The following is a 20,853-nucleotide window of genomic DNA, read 5'->3' on the forward strand; positions in this document are numbered from 1 at the left end:
ACATCAGAAACTGCCAACATCCACTGGATCACAGAAAAAGCAAGAGAATTCCAGAAAAACATCTGCTTCATTGACTATGCTAAACCCTTTGACTGTGTGGATCACAATGACCTGTGGAAAATTCTGAAAGAGATGGGAATACCAGACCACCTAACCTGCCTCATGAGAAACTTGTATGCAGGTCAAGAAGCAACAGTTAGAATCAGACATGGAACAACAGACTGGTTCAAAATTGGGAAAAGAGTACGTCAAGGCTGTATATTGTCAGCCTGCTTATTAAACTTATATGCAGAGTACAGCATGCAAAATGAGAGGCTGCATGAAGCACAAGCTGGAATCAAGTTTTCGTGGAGAAATATCAACAACCTCAGATATGCAAACGACACCAACTTTAATGGCAGAAATTGAAGAGGAACTAAAGCCTCTTGATGAAGGTGAAAGAGGAGAGTAAAAAAGCTGGCTTAAAACGCAGCATTCAAAAAACTAAGATCATGGCTTCTAGTCCCATCATTTCATGGCAAATAGATGGGGAAACAATGACAGACTTTATTTTCTTGGGCTCCAAAATCACTGCAGATGGTGACTGCAGCCATGAAATTAAAAGACGTTTGGTCCTTGAAAGAAAAGCTATGACCAACCTAGCTGTTGCTGCTAAGTCACGTCAGTCGTGTCTGACTCTGTGCGACCCCACAGACGGCAGCCCACCAGGCTCCCCCGTCCCTGGGATTCTCCAGGCAAGAACACTGGAGTGGGTTGCCATATCCTTCTCCAATGCATGGAAGTGAAAAGTGAAAGTGAAGTTGCTCAGTCGTTTCCGACTCAGCGACCCCATGGACTGAAGCCTACCAGGCTCCTCCATCCATGAGATTTTCCAGGCAAGAGTACTGGAGTGGGTTGCCATTGCCTTCTCCGGTGACCAACCCAGACAGCATATTCAAAAGCAGAGAGATTACATTGCTGACCAAGTTCCAGATACTCAAAGCTATGGTTTTCCCAGTAGTCACGTATACATGTGAGAGTTGGAGACGACTCTTCAGAGTCCCTTGGACTGCAAGATCAAACAGTCAATCCTAAAGGAAATTAGTCCTGAATATTCATTAGAAGACCTGATGCTGAAGCTCCAATACTTTGGCCACCTGATGTGAAGAACTGATTCATTGGAAAGACCCTGATGCTGGGAAAGACTGAAAGCAGGAGAAATGGAAGACAGGATGAGATGGCTGAATGGCATCACCGACTCAATGGACATGAGTTTGAGCAGGCTCCAAGAGTTGGTGATGGACAAGGAAGCCTAGTGTGCTGCAGTCCAAGGGGTCACAAAGAGTTGGACATGACTGAGTGACTGAATTATACTGGCTGAAAACTGGGGGGAGGGCAAGCAGTGGCTGGAGCGACACAAGGGCCCATGGAGGCTGACCCTGAACAGGCGTGGGCCTCACCTCTGAGTCGGAGCTGTCCAGCTCAGCCAGCGTCGGGGCTTTGAGGAGCTTCTTCCGTGGCACAGGCACCTGCTGGGCGGTTCCTGACCCACCTTCTCTAGGCTGTGACGCCACACCTCCATTCACCATGGATGATTCTGCAACATTCTTGGGAGATTCAGTGGTTGTCACCTCTGGGGAAAAAAAGGCAAAAGCTGACCTTTCCCTAAGCACAGAAAGGTGGTCAGTGGACGAAAAGGAGTCTTCAAGCGCCTGCACTGAGCTGAAAGGCATTCCTATGTCATGCAGACAGCACAGAGGCCACACGCAGTAACACCTGGGCATATAACACATGTGTATTTGACATTAACTGTCACACTCAAATAAAGGAAACTTTTCCATGAATAACTATATATTCACTATATGTGTAGATTAAAATTTATAACTGGGAGAAATCCTACAGAAAACCAACTCCAGTTGATTTACTTCCCAAAGGCCCAGGGAGGCTCGAGTTCCCTTGAGCCTCTGAAGAGTGAGTGATGGACTGATGGAAGTGACAGTGTACACAAGCCTCCGGCATGGGGCTGCAAGACTGAGGGTGGTTTGAGTCTAAAATAAAAACAGCCAATTATCTATACATATATAGACATGAACACACAGAATCTGGGATACATTCCTTCTGATAAAGCTGATATAGATTATCCCAAGCTCAAATCTGGATGGAAAGGCAGTGAAAGAAGTGTGGGAGCAGGATACAGAGCACAAAGTTCGGAGTACAGACTATAGAGGACGGGGGGTGGGGGGTGGGGGGTGGGGCAGAGGCCAGAGCAGAGAGCACACGGCACGGCGGGGGCAGGCCCACAGTGCGAGCACGGAGTGCGGAGGACAGGGGGAGAGGACCGAGCAGAGAGCACACGGCACGGCGGGGGCAGGCCCACAGTGCCGAGCACGGAGTGCGGAGGACAGGGGGAGAGGACCGAGCAGAGAGCAGACGGCACGGCGGGGGCAGGCCCACAGTGCCCAGCACGGAGTGCAGAGTACAGACTACAGAGGACAGGGGGCGAGAAGACCGAGCAGAGAGCACAGGGCACAGCGGGTGCGAGCCCACAGTGCCTAGCACGGAGTGCAGAGTACAGACTATAGACTACAGAGGACCGAGCAGAGAGCACAGGGCATGGCGGGGGCAGGCCCACAGTGCCAAGCCCGGAGTGCGGAACAGAGACTAGACTACAGAGACTAGAGCACAGGGCTGAAAGCACAGAGCAGAGAGTGTGTCCAGGACAGGGCACGGAGTGGGGAGTAAAGACTGCAGATTATAGAGAGAGCACAGGAGCTGGGAGGCCAGAGGGTGTGGGCACAGGGCAAGAGCACAGTGCGTACGTAGCGTACGTGGCACAGCACAGGCTACTGCGTAGGGAGTGTGGAGCTTACAGCACACAGAACAGCAAGGCGAGGATGGTTTGGATTCAGAGGCTAACTCTGCTACTTGTCTGACCTTGAGCAGTTACAGCAACTCAGTCCTCACCAGTTAAATAGGGCTAACAGCAGAAGTGGGCTTGCTGTGAGGATTACATAAATTAACAACTGCATATAAAACAATTAATAGTGTAATAAAGGCGGCGCACGATAAACGTTAGCAATTATTACACTGACTTTTATCTCCACTCGTGAGTGAGTGGACTAAGGCTCAGTGTGACTCAGCCGCTCACAGCCAGCGCGGCAGAGCTAACACAGGAGCCTTGGCAGTACCAGTTCAAAAGCCTGTAATCTTCCAGTGCAAGTGGAGATAAATTTTTTCAGTGTTTCAATAACTAATATTTTTAATAACTAACTACTAAAATAGAGTATTTAAAAATGAGAAAGAGCAGTTGTAGTATGCCCACAGCCGTGGAGCAGTCTGTGAAACTCCCCTGATGAGTCAGAGGTGAAGAGTGTACTGAGCACTGAAAAAGACATGACTCTTGCTCATTTCTGGCAGGAAGCGTTGTACCTGAAGTTAACATAAAACATAAGGTTCTGTTTACAGTAGCTCCCCCACTGTATAATATTCACAGGCTTCAAGTGGAAGATGTGGGCTTCCAGGTAACATTCAGAAAGTGTACTCTAGTACAGCCTTCCTTGACATGATTTAAAAGAAGTATGTGAACTATTTATTATAAATGATGTATATCTAACTTAATATTTACAATTTCTGCCTGATTTTAGAGCTCAAGGCCAGAACTAGAACTGTCCTTGTGAACTAGACGGAAGGGTTTGAGTGAGCAGAGGAAAGGAATGAGGAAGGGAAGGAAAGAGACAGACCTGTCAGTCATTTATCATTTTAAATAAAGTGTTGAGTAGAAAATCTGACAACACACAAGTTAACTTTGTTATCACCTCTCCAGGTATTAAGCAGCTAGGAAAAATGTTTAATTGGGGAAGGGGTGTGCTGAAGGGGACAAAGAGGCAGAAGCAGCAGATTTTCACACAAACTGTAAAGCTTAAAACCCTTCAATAGACCTTTCATTGGAGGAGAACTACAGGCTGCCACACTCACAGGAGTAACTGGAAAGCTCTCAAGAGAGAAGGGAGAAAATGACTGGGCTAACTGCTTAATTCCTACTGAAGGGAAAAAAGACAATGTTTAAAAATGATCTTGAAGTATATTCTGAAAACTCGTATTCCACAGCATGCACTCTCCATACACTTCCTCCAGGGCCTGCGCTTCAGCAGAAGGCACAGGCTTCTCCCGCAGCCTGACTCTCCATGCCCCAGCTGCAGCTCTGCTGGAGGCAGGTAAGCGTCTGCAGGGTGGTGCTCACAGTCCAGGCTCCCAGGGCGAAATCCCCAGTGGAGCGAGGAGGGACGTCACAACAGTTCTAATGGTTATATAGTTACTGTTTCAGAAAAAAATGTAATTACTACATAAGATACATGATTTTATGGATGCTTTTGCTTAAGAAAATTTTAAAAGTCATCTATAGTAGATTTGGGCTTCCTGGTGGCTGAGATGGTAAAGGATCTGCCTATAATGTGGGAGATCGGTGTCTGACCCCTGGGTTGGGAAGATCCCCGGAGAAGGGACTGGCAATCCACTCCAGTATTCTTGCCTGGAGAATTCCATACAGAGGAGCAAGCTACAGTCCATGGGGTCAACACAGTCAGACACGACTGAGAGACTACCACATACACATGGTAGATTCTAGAAGTTTGAAGAGTACTGGTATCACGTAAGTCTGGTAAAGTCGTGAGGGTAATGCCTACCCTGAAGGTTTGCGAACACATGTGACAGTGGCTGGCATGAGCTACTTTCATTCTCAACACAGGGGTCTGAGAAATTACCTGACAGCTCTCTCTCTGCCTGGAGACCTTGCTGAAGTTCATAACTGTATTTGAGCTCGGTGATTCAAACTACTGAAATAAACCTCAGACTAAGGTTAAAGCTTTGAGATAAATGGGATTAATAGAAAAATACAGTATGTCACAGTCAGGCTTCAAGGTGATCTCCACATGTAAGACTAAGTACGTGTGATCTTCTCTAACACTGCATATTTGTAAAAGCTCTGGCTAAACATAACTTAAAGAGATATTTTTAAGCAGTTTGATTATACTTTCCATTCAAATCAATAAATCCTCATTACTTCAATGTATCTGATGAGAAAATCAAACCCTTGGATAAGACTTTATATTTCTTCTATATAAGACAATTTTTGATGATATTTATAAGTAAGCAAACTATTCAAGATGCTAGATATAGCTTTAGAAGTCACATGGCTTAGGTTCAGAATCTAAAACACATAACCACAGTATTAAATACATAGCAACTTCTATTTTACATAGTGTAATAACTATGTCTATTAGATACACCCAGCTGCTGTCTTATTTAGTTGGAGGAAATATGACTGAAATACAGATTGTATATTTATTTGCATCAGAAAAATAAATTATACTTACCTTAATGTTGATAGATTAAGATTTCCACTAAGGATCAGTATTTCTAAACCATACCTAAGCAGTAGGACACATATCAATTCTGTCTTATTCTAGCTATTATCTATACTAAATATTTAAATATTTACTCCTTAGTTTGCTAATGTTGCAACTTAAAGAAGAAACACATTCCAGCTCTTGTATTTAGGTCAGAAGAATGGATCAATCTTTTCCATTTATAATTTGGAACATTTTAATTGATTAGTCAATAGGTCACAATGAAAACATGAAAACACAAGAAACAGAAAATGAAGCATGTGAAAACTACAAAGTACATTAAGGTACAAAATAGATTATGGCAAATGATAAGCACTGACAGCAAATCAAAAGGCAAGCAGTGACAGCAAATCAAAATCCCTGTTGCTCCTTCACATCAAGGAGGCTCAGCACCAAGAATTTTCTTTCCAGCACAGGAAAATATCATATAACTGGTAAGACACAAACACACCTACATACAATTACACGTGTGTGGGCATGCACACAGTCCAGGGCAGCCACCCATGCCTACAGTCAGGGTGTTTTGGGAGCCGGCTACTCCCAGAGTCCACTAGGGAGGACCACCTTTAGTAGGTATTTAGAAGAGACAGATCTTTATATGAACTGACAACTTTTGGAGATTAGCAGTAACATATATGTTCTCAAACACTGCTGAGTTTATTTTCCAGATTAATTTTTTTTTTTTTACAATTACTCTGCAAATGGTTGATAAAATAAAAATTGTCAAATGGATAAAGAAAACAGAACAAGCTCTTCAGTGGTCAGTCAGAAGTAGTAAGTGAAGATGGATGTATTTTAGTTTCTTGAAAGGGAAATATTAGTCATCCATAAGGGAACCACAAATATACAAAAATTTAAAAAGCAGATGGGAAGTAGTTTTGCAGTTGGAAGATGTTCAGCAAATATTCAGACAGAACATGATACTAGAACTCTCAGATTCTTTAAATATGAATTTGTGTGTAAGATATGCCAACAATTTCATGGCACACACACAAAAGTTCTGGAAGGAAATACTAGTGCCAATGTCTTATCTCATTTCATACTGAAAGCACCAGCTTCTGAACTCCAAAATTCTAATGTGCAAAACATTTTAGTTTGGGACTAAGTTGGCTTTGAAAATTCGCTCATATACAATTTAAAAACTCAATTTTAAAAGGGGGCTGATTTTACAGATCAAATTTTGTCATGAATAGTTACTTGTTTCACCATTAATCCCTGTCTATTTAACAGAAGGGCTCTAAACTTGTACTACAAACCCAGGACACACGATTGTGTTTTACAACCAAAGTCTCTTAACCAGCACACCACCAGCATGACAAGGCCCCATGCTCAGAAGCCCTGGGTATACAGCTGGCTCTCATCCCCCAACTGTGGAGCACTCATCTTTGGAAGCAGCTGACACTTCCAAGTTTAGCTGCTTGAATAACTGAATGCTTCAAAGAGTAACAAGTGTCAAAACTCTTTCTTCTTTCTAGGCTCTGAAGGCAGAGTTCTCTTAGACTCTCCACTGCTTTATGAGACTAGGTGCAATTGGCAGCACATTTCACAACCACAAGCGTCAGGGTTCTTCCACAGGCCCTTGGGAAGCAAGAGATTTATTACAGTTTTATTTTTTTAAACCATTTTCAAAGAAAGTCTGTTTTATATGACTGACCACAGCTTAGAAGCAGCCTTTCAATTTTCTTTTCTGACATGTCTGAACAAGCAGATGAATGAAATGTATTTCACAGAGACCACAAAACCCGCGTCAGGTGTGAAAGTGCTTTACCTGACAAGTCAAAACTGTAAGACATGCTAAGTGGCCGCGTTGCTGAAAAAAGAAAACAAACAATAAAAGGAAAGTAATTCAGATGTTAGGCTTTACAGGGAGGACGAAAAAGGGAGGAAGGTTCAAGGCCTGCAGTGGTACACGCCATACTTTTAAGGCAGAAGGCAGAGAGAAACTATCTGCAATATGGCATCTTAGTTTTAACTGTATCACTAAGACTTGAAACGGAGTAACAATAAAAGAAAAAAAACAGCTTTTAAATTACATGTTAAGAATGAAAAGCATGATAAAGATAAAAACAGTTTAGAATCACAAGGACTTTTTACTTAAATATGAAAGAGTTCAAAAGAAAAAATAAGCCATGTTTTAAAACATGCTTTTAGGGAATATACAAAATCTTTAAAATTTAGGAACAAACGTATTCTTAACATATTTCAGGATGAGAAGTTGGCTCTCTGCATACAGGTCAAACATCTTGTAAAAAATCTCATTCAGGCACTACCAGCATCACAAAGCATCACTAATTCTCCACTGTAGGCCATTAGACCTGGCACTTAAAGCGAGGCCTCAGGAGCCAGAGCGCCTGAATTTGAACCTCAGCTCTGCCACTTACATGCAGTGTGATTCTGGGCAAGGTACTTAATTTCTCTGTGCTTCCATTACTTCAAGAGTAAAATGGGAATAATGGTACCTATTTCAAGGGATTGTTAGAAAAATTAAATGATTCCATACCAAATAAAAAGGTGCTTAGAGCAGTGCACCTAGTAACAGTTAAACAAATGGAATTTTTAAAGAATAAACTTACTTATTTCCTGTTGGAAGTCATCTGTTTTAAAAATTTTATTATATACATTAAAAAGCACTGAACGGGTGAATTTTATGGTAGGTAAATTATATCTCAATAAAGCTGATAAAAGAATTTGGGTATTTGTAAGAGTGAGAATTACCCATTTTCACTGCAGTCCCAAGCTCTTACCAGCTCCATCCATCCTACCCCACCCCACCACCACCAGGGAGGACAGGTGCCTGTGTGGTCAGAAGTGGGCAGACCCGAACGTCCTCACGTTTCTGAGGCAGATGTAGAACTGTAGAGTTCTAATATCCATATTTAACAGAATGAAATCTCTTCATATGTTTTTGGCAGATGTTGTTAAAGGAACCATTTAAAACCTCAAATCTCAATATAGTATGAGATGTCAGGAAAAAGAAAATGATCAGTTGTGAACAAAGACTGATGCACAAGAACAGTAATTTCAGACTTAATGGGAAAAAAATATGGAACTAGCCTGTAAAATAATAGGGACACATATAAGATAACTTGGACACACGTCGGTCATCACATCCTCACAGACCATGCTGTGGGTCATGTTCACCCACGTGGGAAGATACTCCTGCTGCCACAGTCCCGTGTGAGGATGCAGTTCCTGTGTGCGCCACATGACGTGCGAGCCCTGCCACAGCGCGCGCTGCTGCTGCTGAAATCATGGGGCATGTCTCTTCTTTAAACATTTGCCCAATTTCTAGATAGTGGGTTTCTATCTTCTAGAGAGGAAAGGTTATAAAACTATTTAGGGAAACTTTTCCTCAGGATGGGCTCAGATGGTAAAGAATCTACCTGCCACGCAGGAGCCTCAGGTTCGATCCCTGGGTCAGGAAGATCCCACGGAGAAGGAAACGGCAACTCACTCCAGTATTCCCGCCAGGAGAATCCCATGGACAGAGGAGCCTGGTGGGCTACAGTCCATGGGGTTGCAAAGAGTTGCACACAACTGAGTGATTAACACTTTCACTTCTTTTCTTCAATTTAATCCTGTCAATTTTATCCAAACTTCTCAAAGTGAAATTGTGTAATAAGAATCAACGTAGATCAGCAGAATGAGAAGAGCTCAATTTCTTATTTTCTAGTTAAGGTTCAAGATCAATTTTAAAAGTAAGACTCTCACAGAACAGTCACTTTTGACAACAGCTCAATTCTGGTTGTTGTGAAACACTAATTCATAAGGATAAAACAAAAGAGTAAAGACATACTAAACACAAAATTGGTATTTAATTTTTCTAAAGCAGGTTTCCTGTTAGCTAGCATCTAATTTAAGTGAAACAGAAGAATATGTATACAGTGAGGGCATGTGACACCACACGCAGTGTCCCTTTGCTGCCTGCAAGGACTGCCGGTCTCCCACACACTTGGCCCCTGGCCGCGCCGCACACCTGACTGGCTGCTGTCAGGGCTCAGAGGCACCCCTGCCGCAGACGTTCTCCGGTCAGTGCCTGTGGGCAGGACTCCTACCTGCTCGCCCCTCAACCTGGGTTCAGAGCACTTGTGTGGGAAGCACCATCCCATCACTTGGCACTTTATGTCCTGCTCCTCTCTCTGTCCCACTGGTGCTTCCACTGGAATTTACTCTTGTAAAGCGTGAAGCTTACTTTTCTCATGGTAATATGTGGATTTTACCTTATAGTTCTGTTAAATATTTCCTATTATCCTATTATTCCATCTTAAGACACAGTAATTCTTTTAAAATCTTGTCTTAAGCTGACATTCTATAATACCATCTCCTTATATTTCCATAGTGGTTCTTGCTCCTTGAGACTCTGCACCCTTTAGAAATCTGGGGAAAACTATGGACCCTGCCCCCCCCACCATATGCCCTCTGGGAAATATGTACAAATGTGTTATACTGCAAGGATGCACAGACCTTCCTCAGGCTCATTCAAGGACTCCCAGGATAAGAACTTTCCACTTACATCCTGTGCAGTTTTGGCTCGTTACTATATACATGCTCGTATGGATTTGTTCATTTTAAAGGGAAACACTTGCTGGCATAAAATCAACAGGGATATATGCTCCTGGCCTCTCCTTACTCTCCAGCTCTGGCCAGGGAAGCTATTCTACTGCTTTAGCACCTCGGGAAGCACCTTCCATTGCGGTTACCTATAGTGCAGACGGGGACACAGCAGGTAGCAAGACAGAAGTGGGCCCTGTGGCCACAGCCCAGCGGCAGACAGAAAGCATCACCATACAGTGACCGAGAGTCACAGGAGGCAGGGGAGCCATCAGAGCTGATGCAATTGAGCAGACAGAGGAGGGGAGACTGGGCTCAGAGGAGGGGAGGACCCTGAAGATCAGAAGCTGTCAGATCAAGGGCTTGGCTGCTGGACCCAGTCGCAGGGGACACTGCACTCTTGGCCCTGGGCTTTGAGATGGGAGCAGTGGCAGACAGTTTTTGGGGAAAGCAGGTAAGGTCACCTGTGGTGGAGCTTGTCCTGCAAGTTGGGGGAGGAAATCCTGCCCAGTGATGGCTGGCTGCACATGTGGGTCTGAACTTCCAGAGAAGCCTGTGCGCAGGGTGGGAGCCAAGGAAATCAGAAACACACCAAGGGGAGTGTGTGGCTGTTCAAGGAGGAGGAGCTGTGGTAGCAACCTGAGGCCCAGCTGGGCGTGGGGGAGGGAAGAGATGGGAAGAGAATCCAGGAGACAGGGTCTCGGCACCAGCTCCTTTCCCAGGCAGGCACCGCCAGACGCTATCTCCCTGAATACCCTGGGAACCTTTCAGTTTATAAACTGGAGGGGAGCTGTTTACATGTAATAATATGGTCTTGCTCTAAATGGAAATCAGTGTGTGCTTATAAAAAACATAAAATAACTATAAAGAAAGTTTAGTAATAAATGCTATCAGTAGAGTCCCTCATCACATAACTTTAAACCATAATTAAGACAATAGAAACTTGATGTATCTATTATTTCTATTTCTAAAATGTAGTAACTGATCCATGTGTGTACTACCATTTATAAAGTATCCTATTTGATTCATTCTTACATGGAAGTCACATGAACATGTGGAGGAATCCGTATCCTCCTCCTGCCAACCAAGGAATGGGAGATCAAAGAGGCGAAGGGCTGTCCTGAAACCACACCCGGGATCTGCAGAGCTCCGCCCACACTGCAATGTGGTGCCCTTACACTTGGCCTCTCAGGGAGGAACTTCCTACTCCACGTATTTCGAGAATGAATGTCACTTGTAAGGGTGTGTGGCGGGGGGGGGGGGGCGGGGGGGGGGGGGGGGGGAGAAAGGGAGGGAGAGGAGTGAGCCAAGTGTGTTTCCAGGGTGAGCGACTCTCCCGCCTGGGACTCACCGAGCCTGCTGCGTCTGGTCTCCTCGGGGGACACAGGCCGCAGCTTCCTCTCGGCCTTGATCTCTTCCAGGATTCTTTCATGAAGGCTCCGGGGCCGCGGTGGAGTAGGTTTCAGTTTTCTGGCTGAGGCCTTGGGAAAAAAGTAATAGCTAGAGCTGGAGTAGTTATCCTTAAATAATTCTTACCGAAGTCCATTCATACAACATAGTATTATGAAATTATATTTTACTGACTGCCACACTGCTTGATAAAAGAGTTTTCGAGCCATAGGAAGATGACTGGATGGCACGGTGGTTCAGGCACATGAACTTGGGCCACACTAATGAGTCAGTTGAGCTCCAGCTATTGTCATGGTGTGCTGCAGTCCACGGGGTCACAGAGTCGGACACGACTAAGCGACTGAACTGAAGTGAACTGCTGTCACACTCCCAACACACTACCATGACAGGCAAGCTGCTAAAATGCAAGCAGTACGTCATCTCTATTATTGTTTTTGAACGTAACATTTTTGAGTTAAGTCATAACAACCTTCTCAGTTTGCAGCTGAGGAAATAAAGGCTCGGGAAGGCTGATGAAATTGCTCAAAAAGATGAATTTGCTAAAAAACGTGTGATCACCACACCATGTGTGGGTGTGCAGAGCCGGGCTGTGCCTCCATGCTCTCTGCTCTACACAACCTGCCCTCCTAAATCCATTTCCTATGTGGCCTCTTTCCCTTATTATAGAAAGATTTATAAGAGGAATGATTAACTATGTTTTAGATGTATACAAACTAAGAAAGAAATACCCTTTCTTCCTAGTTACTGAAGTTACTGAACGTACAAGGGGTTTGAGAGGCCCTGCTAAGTGCTGGGTGTGGAGCCAGGGGAGGTAAGCGGAGAACAGAGGAAACACAAACCAACTCTCAGACCTGATCAGAATCCCTGATCCATGGTCTCCAGAAACCCCACGAACAGAGGACCATGGCTACTGTGAAAGAGGAGGCAGCAGTGGATTTCCTGTAACCAAGGTGAGGTGTCTGTACCCTTAAGTACAGGGCAGCAATGCACACGAAAGCTATGTGGCCTTGTGTTCACAGTCGGGCTTCACAATCAGAGAGAAAAGCTCAGCGTCAACACTCCTCCAGGAGCTGTGTTCTGTGGCACGGGCTGTGGGGGGAACATGTTGCCACGTGTATGCCAGCCATGGAGAGGTATCAGATCACATACTGGATTTAAAGGAGGCCTTGATCGGATGAAGTCCAGGATGATTTCATGAGCACTTTTTTTTAACCGAGGGGGAATATCACCATTCACCTGAAAAGAGACAGAAAACAGAAGATTCATGTGACGACAGGACTGCCTGTACAAGCTTCTGGGCACACACGTCCACGTACCTCACGTGATGACAGGATTATCTATACAAGCTTCTGGGTACACAAGTCCACATATGTCATGTGATGACAGCCTGACTGTGTACAAGTTTCTGGGTACACACATCCAGACATGTCCACATATGTCATGTGATGACAGGATTGTCTGTACAAGCTTCTGGGCACAACATCCATACACATCACTTCAAACCTACCACAGTGGAATCTGGCTCCACCAAGGACAAATTTCAAATGAATAAAATGGAAAGTAAATGGCTGAGTGATTCAGAGCAAAAACAACTGTAGGACTGAAGAAATGCCAAGCATACTGCAGTTCTACTATTCTGGGAAATTATATGTAAGATACATGCTTTCAACAAAAACTTTCTAAAATTATGAATATGAATGGAATAAGTAATACTACGCTTAATTATTACATAATTTAGAAAGTCTTTCACCTCTTGTTTTCATCCTTGTACAAAGTTTGGAAATACAAATTAAGGGGAAGGGCTGAGGACAGTTCATGTTCTGTAGACAGAATTCAGGTTCAGGTCAAGGAGGGTGTCTGCTGTATCAATAGAACTGGTAAGAAGCAGAGTTTGGCAGAGTCCTGCTCTGTCTGACTCCTGCTTTAATGTACTCTTTTTAAAGCAACATGTCACAAAGATTTTTAAAGAAATTTAAGAAAACTCCAGAAATCCACAAAATCCCACCTTAGTAAACTCACAACCCGACCCCGCAGGAGGCACAGTTGTGACCGTCAGTCATACTTATTTCCCAGTCTCACCTGAAAACACAGACAGACCTGATAGGCATTTTCTGTTGTGCTTCTCATAAATGATGAAAAACAAATATTAACAAATTATACATTTTGAAAACTGTTGAACACTTTAAACTTCTCAAAGATCAGAAAATGAGCATGCTGCTTTGATTAATGAATTGCCTGGAGAGCCTCTGTACCTTCCCCTCTACTTTGGTGAGTCACTCTTTTATCTTATCATATTCTAATAATTGTATAATATATCAATTTTATTGGAGGGAAAAAAGATAATTCGGTTATTCCTCTATCACCTATGGCTGAATGTTTTTTTTTTTTGGACAGGTTAGAAAGGTTTCTTTAAGCTTCACAATTTGTTATTGGAAATGTCATGTAAAATTTTATAATCATAAAATTTGGTCAAACTTTTAAAAAGTAAGATTTCTGGGCATGAACAATTTTCTTATGTGTCTCCCAATCTCAAACACATTTTAATTGGTCATGGTCATTAGTCAATTGTTGATTAATTTTTTATTGTAGCTGTATACTCTTGCATTATTTTCTGTTAATGTCATTATTTTTGTGTCAGCTGAGAAACACCCTGATCCTGGGAAAGATTGAAGGCAGGTGGAGAAGGGGATGACAGAGGATGAGATGACTGGATGGCATCATTGACTCAATGGACATGAGTTTGAGTAAACTCCGGGAGTTGGTGATGGACAGGGAGGTCTGGCGTCCTGCAGTCCATGGGGTTGCAAAGAGTCAGACATGACTGAGTGACTGAACTGAAGTGAGAAATAAAGCGGATTAAAGGGAAAAAAAAAAAAAAGGACCTGAACTGCTGCTTCAGACCCAGTACCGCCCTTGCAAATGTGACCACTCAGGTATATGACAAGCCTCCTGACATCCAGGGCCCTCTTCCCTGTGCCTACCCCACCAGCCCCATTGAGGACTGGATGCCCCATGTGAGAGTCAGAAGTGAAAGCCACCTAAAACAAGCCAACTTGGGATTGCTAGTCCCTGGTGTAAGGAGGCCCGTACACCAGCAGTGGAGCTGAAGGCCCGCCACTGCACCACTCTTTACCCATGGACCTCAGGTTATACAATTTTTTTCTTTAAACCTTGTATGAACAACTTAATCAGAATTTTCTATTCTACTCCTGAAAAGGCTAATACATATCTTTCCAGCTGTTTTTCACTTGCTTTTATTTTAATGTTCTTTCCATCATAACAACAAGGTTGAGGAAGAAAACGCTTGAAATAAGGCCAAAGTTGTAAGTTCCATTCCCCAAACAACACAGTAATGTCAGTGTCTTCACTAGTCAGAAGCTGGATCCTGGAACCCAGTTACCCAGTGTTGTGTCAGTGCTCATGAGAGAAACGGCAGGCCAGTGCAGACCTGAGTCAGTCTTATTCCGTATAGGCATGAGGGAAAGTGTGCAAATTCCACTCCACTACTGGGTCAGTGAGATTACTTTTTAATATAAACATAGAACACATTCTGAAACAAGTTTCTGAGCTGCAAGGATAAATAATTTCTAGAATGAACACACACTGTAGACCTGTAAGTAAATAAGACAGTTATATAACTTGATCTTACTTTTGAGTCACAATGCCTTAAAAAAAACAAGTAATTTCTAAATAAAAGACATTAAGTTTCTATACATCTTTATTTTTAAAGATGACTTATTTGAAGTTATTTGTTACAATTATTTTACTAAAACACTGAAAGAAGTCAATTGAGATGTTTTGCACTTCTATAATTTAATATTCTGAACATGATCCAATATGGCTAAATCATTCAATTCCCACCATCAGCTTCACAAATATACAGAAAAAGGTGGATTACTATGGTGTAGTTATGCATTTTAGACCTGAAGATTAAATTAAGACCATCTTAACATACTGCCTCAGATATAGACTGTATGTGAAAATCCTTTGTATTTGTGTGTGTGTGTTTACTCTTTACAACAATATTTGTTTTTAAATTAAAAAGTGGCATTACATTGATAAGTAAAGTTTAAAAAAAATACATCCGGTTTTTGACTGATTAAATATGAGTAGTTGACCTTCCACTCTCATTTAGGAGGTACAAATATATATAAAAAGGAATTAATTAGAATCTTAGCCTGTTAGACTAAACATGAAAATTTACCCCACATAAAACCAATCACCATTAGAACTGCCATCTGCCCAGTTCCCTGCAGAGGGTCTCAGTATAAACTTAAGTGAACTGCATGGAATTAGCCATAGAATGACAGAAAAAGGAAAAAAAACAATGGGTACCACAAAGCAGTAACATTTTTCCTTACTTGCTACTCACAAACTCCAAACTGTACAAACATCCACATAAGAGGAGTCCCACAGGGACTAAAAAGTCAAGAAAAGATAAAGAAAATGTCAAGAACTAATGGCTGAAAACTTGCAAAATTTGATAATAATACACATCTACTCATTCAAGAAAAATGAAGTTAAAGTGTGAGCTGCTCAGTCATGTCTGATTCTTTGCAACCCCATAGACTGTAGCCCACCAGGCTCTGCTGTCCATGGGGTTTGGCGGGCAAGAATACTGGAGTGGATTGCCATTCCCTTCTCCATGGGATGTTCCTGAAACAGGGATCAAACCCTAGTCTTCCGTATTGTAGGCAGATTCTTTACCATCTGAGTCACTTCTATAAATTCCAAGCAAAAAACTCAGAGAGAGCCATAACAGAACACCGAGTCAAATTGTTGATAGACAAAAATATTGAAAGCAGCAAAAAATGACTATCACATAGAAAGTGACGTTGCTCAGTCGTGTCTGACTCTTTGTGACCCCATGGACAGTAGCCTGTACCAGGCTCCTCCGTCCATGGGATTTTCTAGGCAAAGAGTACTGGAGTCGGTTGCCATTTCCTTCTCCAGGGAATCTTCCCTGACCAGGGATCAAACCCAGGTCTCCTGCATTGTAGACAGATGCTTTACCATCTGAGCCACCAGGGAATCCTCAAAAGATTCACAGGTGATTTCTCATCAGAAAACATAGAGGCCAAAGGCAGTGGGATAACGTTTAAAGATAAACAAAAACAAACTCAGCCAAGAATCCTATATCCAGCAAAATTCTACTTCAAAATGAAGAAGAAATTAAGACATCTTCAGGCAAACAAGCACTAAGAGAGTTCATCACCAGTAACCCTGCCCTACAAGAAATGCTAAAGGAAGTCACTTAGGCTTAAAGAAAAGAACAGTAGACTATTAACTTGAAGGCATAAGAGAACACTGTGATAATTGTACATAACATATAGGACAATCTAGACGAGACAGACAAGTTCTCATAAAGAAACAAACTACCAAAACTAAGAAGGAACAAAGGGAAGGAAGGAGGGAGGAGGAAAGAGAGGAAGGACATGAACCTGACCAGACCTGTAATAGGGAAAGAGATTAAATCCACAATCAAAAATCTCCCAACAATGAAAAGCCCAGGACCTGAAGACTTACTTGTGGATTCCACTCAAATATTTAAAGAATCAGTCCCAACCCTTCACAAACTGTTTCAAAAATCAGAAAAAGAGGCATCACTCCCCATTTTACTCTGTGAGGCCAGTCTTACCCCAATATGAAAGCAGACAAAGACATCACAAGAAAATAGTAGATGAAGCTCCTTCTGAATATAGACACAAAAATCCTCAAGAAAGCATCAGGAAGTACTCTAGCAGCATTTTAAAAGGATTGTACATCATGACCAAGTGGGATTTAACCCATAAACACAAGGGTGGTTTAACACACGAAAAATCACTCGATGTAACATGTCACATTAACTGAATGAAACAAAAGAACCCACATGATTGTCTTTACTGATGCAGAAAAAGGATTTGTCGAAATCCAACACACTTTTATGATAAAAACACACAACAAACTTGGACTGAAAAGAAACCTCCTCAGCATGATAAAAGTCACTTAAATGCATTCCCCCTAAAATCAGGAATCCAACAATATGATGGATGCTTTTACCACATCCATTCAACAAAGAACTGAAGGTTCTAACCAGGGTGACCACCAGGCATCCAGATTGGAAACGAAGAAATAAACGGATCCCTTTTCACAGATGACATGAACATATATGTCAAATAAAATACCCTAAGTAACTAATCAAGAGAACTATTTTACCTAATAAGCTCAGCAAAAAGAGCAAAAAAATTATTGTCACCATTTCCCTGTATTTGTAAGAAAGAGTAAATTTGAAAATACATGGCAACATGAGCCATGGACACACGTAGGTAAGGACTCTTCCAATGAGTGGGTGGTTTCAGCGGAGACCTGAGAAGTGAAGAGAAGTGGATTACGCAGATGTGTGAGAGGAGGCCTCCAGCAAGGGCTCAGCTGCAGGTCACAAGAGGCACCTTTTAGGTAGTGGCAGAGACCAGGGGGATAAAGAGGGGACCAGCCAGGAAGGTGGCAGAAGATGAGGGCTGAGAGGCAACCCACACCAGACTCTGAGGCTAAGGTCAAAATGGCTGCTTTTTCTGAATGTGATGGAAAGAAGTGGAAGGTTTTATGCAGGGCAATGATATGGTCACATTTTTAATTTAACAGGTTTACTCAAGATGTTTTGGGACGAGAGTAAGAGAAGACGACCACCTGGAGGCCACAGTAATAGTCTAAATGAGAGGTGATGATGGGCTCTGAAATGGAGGTGGTGAGTCAGGACACAGTCAGGACACAGTGCAGACGTAAAGCCAGCAGGGTTCCAATTCTAAGAGCTTAACTCAGGATTTCACTGGAGCTTTTGAAAAAGACTTACATGCAAGGTTACACAAAACAGCCTGCTTATAACGAGACAACTTGATTAGCTTAATAACTCTGGTGCAGCTGCAGCTGAGAAAGATGCCATCACTTAGAAATGATGATGCTGAATATACAATGACACAGGAAAACACTCACATGTTACGTGAAAATGCTCACATGTTACATGAAAACAACCGGTCACAGGACAAAGTATTCAATATTAATCCATTTTGCCCAATTAAAGTGGACAGAAAAAAGACTGACGGTTACGCACCAGCCTGTTAGCAAACTTTGTCTCACCTGTGAAATTACACATTTGTAACTTTTCTTCTTGAGCTTATTATATTTACCAACTTTTCTATAAAGACCATGCATGAAGTTTATGAGAAGCAATAATTTTTAAAATGTAATAGTGAGAAAATTTTTAACAAGCAAGATTACCAAAAACCAACCATTTGACTTCATGAATAGTTTAAGAGTTACTGAAATTCATTTATGGAATATTTTCATGGAGAAGGAAATGGCAACCCACTCCAGTGTTCTTGCCTGGAGAATCCCAGGGATGGAGGAGCCTGGTGGGCTGCTGTCTATGGGGTCGCACAGAGTCGGACACGACTGAAGTGACTTAGCTTAGCTTCCTGTTACTTACCATCACTTTTCGCAAAGTGTATCTTCTGGATCGAATGTCATCCATTAGCATCTCGTATGGGGTGAGCTGATATTCAATGGGCAGCGGGTTGTACTGCCGCTCCTGGACCTTCTTGAGCTTTACTCCATTCCGCAAATCCCTCATCACCTGCACCCAGAACCGAGCCTGAAGGAGCCAAGGGTGGAAAAACATTCATGAGTAAATTTACTAACTTACGCTAAATAGTTACAGTCATACAGAAGAAATTAAGAGCTTGGATTACAAAACAGCAAGTAAACCAAACAAAAACTATTTTAAAAATTAGATTTTAGGGACTAAAAAAGCAGGTAGAAAGCCAGTTGAAAATCCACAAGCTCTAACTGTGGAGATGCCCGGATAAAACCCTAACTCACCCCTGTGCCACCTGCATCCAGCCTCAGTGCCCCTTGCGTCCCACCCGTCATGTGGCTCTGTGCACTGCAAAGGTTCCGGCTTCCCACACTGGACTCTGGGTTTGGCTCTACGACTGGCTTGGCCACTGGAATTTACTAGTGGACACGACACAACCAAAGGCTTCAAGAGCAAATGTACAAGGGCATGTCACTCTGCTCCTGTCACTCCATGAAAATACCTAGCGTGGGTTGGCATAAGGCCCTCTGGCAGGATTATCTGGGAGAGAGATGAAGCAGAGTGGAGCCACCATTCTGGTCTACAGATGCATGAGCTGAGTAAACACTACTGCTTTAGGCCGAGGTAGTGTTACTTCAGTTACACAGCACTACTGTGATCACAGCTAACTGGTACAACCACCAACTGCCAGTGGACATCCAAGCAAATTGTTTCCCATTTCTGAACCCTGGCTTCCTCATCAATAAAAAAAGTGATACTTTATAACTTGTGGAGAGCTGAGGTATAGTGTTCTACACAGAGAAAATGCTCAAAATGACAGTTTTTGTGTTGTTTCTGTCTTTTTACAAATTACTTAATATCAAATTCCTTATCTATAAGTAACACCAAGTTGCTTTACTGCCCTTCAAGAATATGAGATATATGTGAAATATTTATAATAAAACATATTAAATATGTTATTATTATACTTTACCCATTTGTTATCCTGCCTGTAAGCTGTCATAGTCTCAACCTCAGTAAAGAGAAAATTAATACATTTAACTGAAATATTATACAGTGTTAAAAACTAACAAGTGGCTCAAACAGCTACATAAATGTATGTCAAATGATACTGTACTTTTAAAATATGTGCAGCTTACTGTTATGTACACTACACTTTAATAAAGCTGTTAGAAAATGACAAATAACATCTAACCAAGGCAAAAGCAACTTGTTCCTAACCTCCTAAACTGTGTTTTCTGATTTCCTCACTCTATGTGTCACTATTTATCCAGTACCCTTAACATGGAAAGTTAGAACCCTACGATGTGCCTTCTCACTAACACCTGAACACAGCTCAGTCCAGCTTCACATATTCACTGCCCTGTTCCGACTCTGAGTCCTACAGGAAGGCAGCAACCCTTGAGGTCAGCAGGCCTAGGATCTAGCACCATGCTGGAGAAACAGCAGACATTCGGCAGGGTCACATGAATACACCACAGTCATCAGTCCTGGAAATCTGTCTTCTCTCTCACCAGGGCAGAAACGCTGCACAACCCATCTGCATTCCCAGGCCCCAATCCAGTTTGACTACTCACTGGATAACGAACAGGCCTCACTACAGCCTCACTAAAGCTTTAAACAGAGCTTCAACTTAGAAAGGTCAATAGTGTAAAACACCGAAAGTCTCAGAGACTCTGGGGAGGTTCTAATAAAATCAGATAGTTTTCAAATTGGTATAATATCAATTCATATGGTAGTCCTTAAGATAAACTAGCATTATAATCACATGATATGATTTCTCCAACACTAAACAGAATAGAGAGAATACTCAGACATCTTACCCAGTCAGCATTTTTCAGCTCTTCCAGGTCTGTGTTAGATTCATCACTCTTCTCCATTTCTTGAATCTTCCTCAGATTCTATCAATTAAAATTCAAATAAAACATTTACGCATAA

The 20,853-nt window shown here is 42.4% G+C and overlaps 1 protein-coding gene across 5 annotated transcripts in view; it reads right to left on the reverse strand.

The window, feature by feature from the left end:
* Window positions 1–20,853, reverse strand: part of SPIRE1 (spire type actin nucleation factor 1) — a 141,048-nt gene that overhangs the window by 21,496 nt on the left and 98,699 nt on the right. For 3 of the 5 annotated variants that reach the window (XM_018039419.1, XM_018039424.1, XM_018039421.1), the window contains exons 5-10: window positions 20,739–20,816; window positions 18,808–18,972; window positions 12,495–12,581; window positions 11,287–11,416; window positions 7,153–7,194; window positions 1,440–1,612 (exon numbers count right to left, since the gene is read on the reverse strand). In XM_018039419.1, coding sequence (XP_017894908.1) covers window positions 1,440–1,612; window positions 7,153–7,194; window positions 11,287–11,416; window positions 12,495–12,581; window positions 18,808–18,972; window positions 20,739–20,816 — 675 coding nt within the window. The remainder of the gene's footprint in view (window positions 1–1,439; window positions 1,613–7,152; window positions 7,195–11,286; window positions 11,417–12,494; window positions 12,582–18,807; window positions 18,973–20,738; window positions 20,817–20,853) is intronic. The other 2 variants (XM_018039420.1, XM_018039423.1) reach the window with 1 other exon arrangement.

The sequence above is a fragment of the Capra hircus genome, chromosome 24 (genome assembly GCF_001704415.2).
Source record: "Capra hircus breed San Clemente chromosome 24, ASM170441v1, whole genome shotgun sequence".
In the NCBI taxonomy this organism is placed as follows: domain Eukaryota; kingdom Metazoa; phylum Chordata; class Mammalia; order Artiodactyla; family Bovidae; genus Capra; species Capra hircus.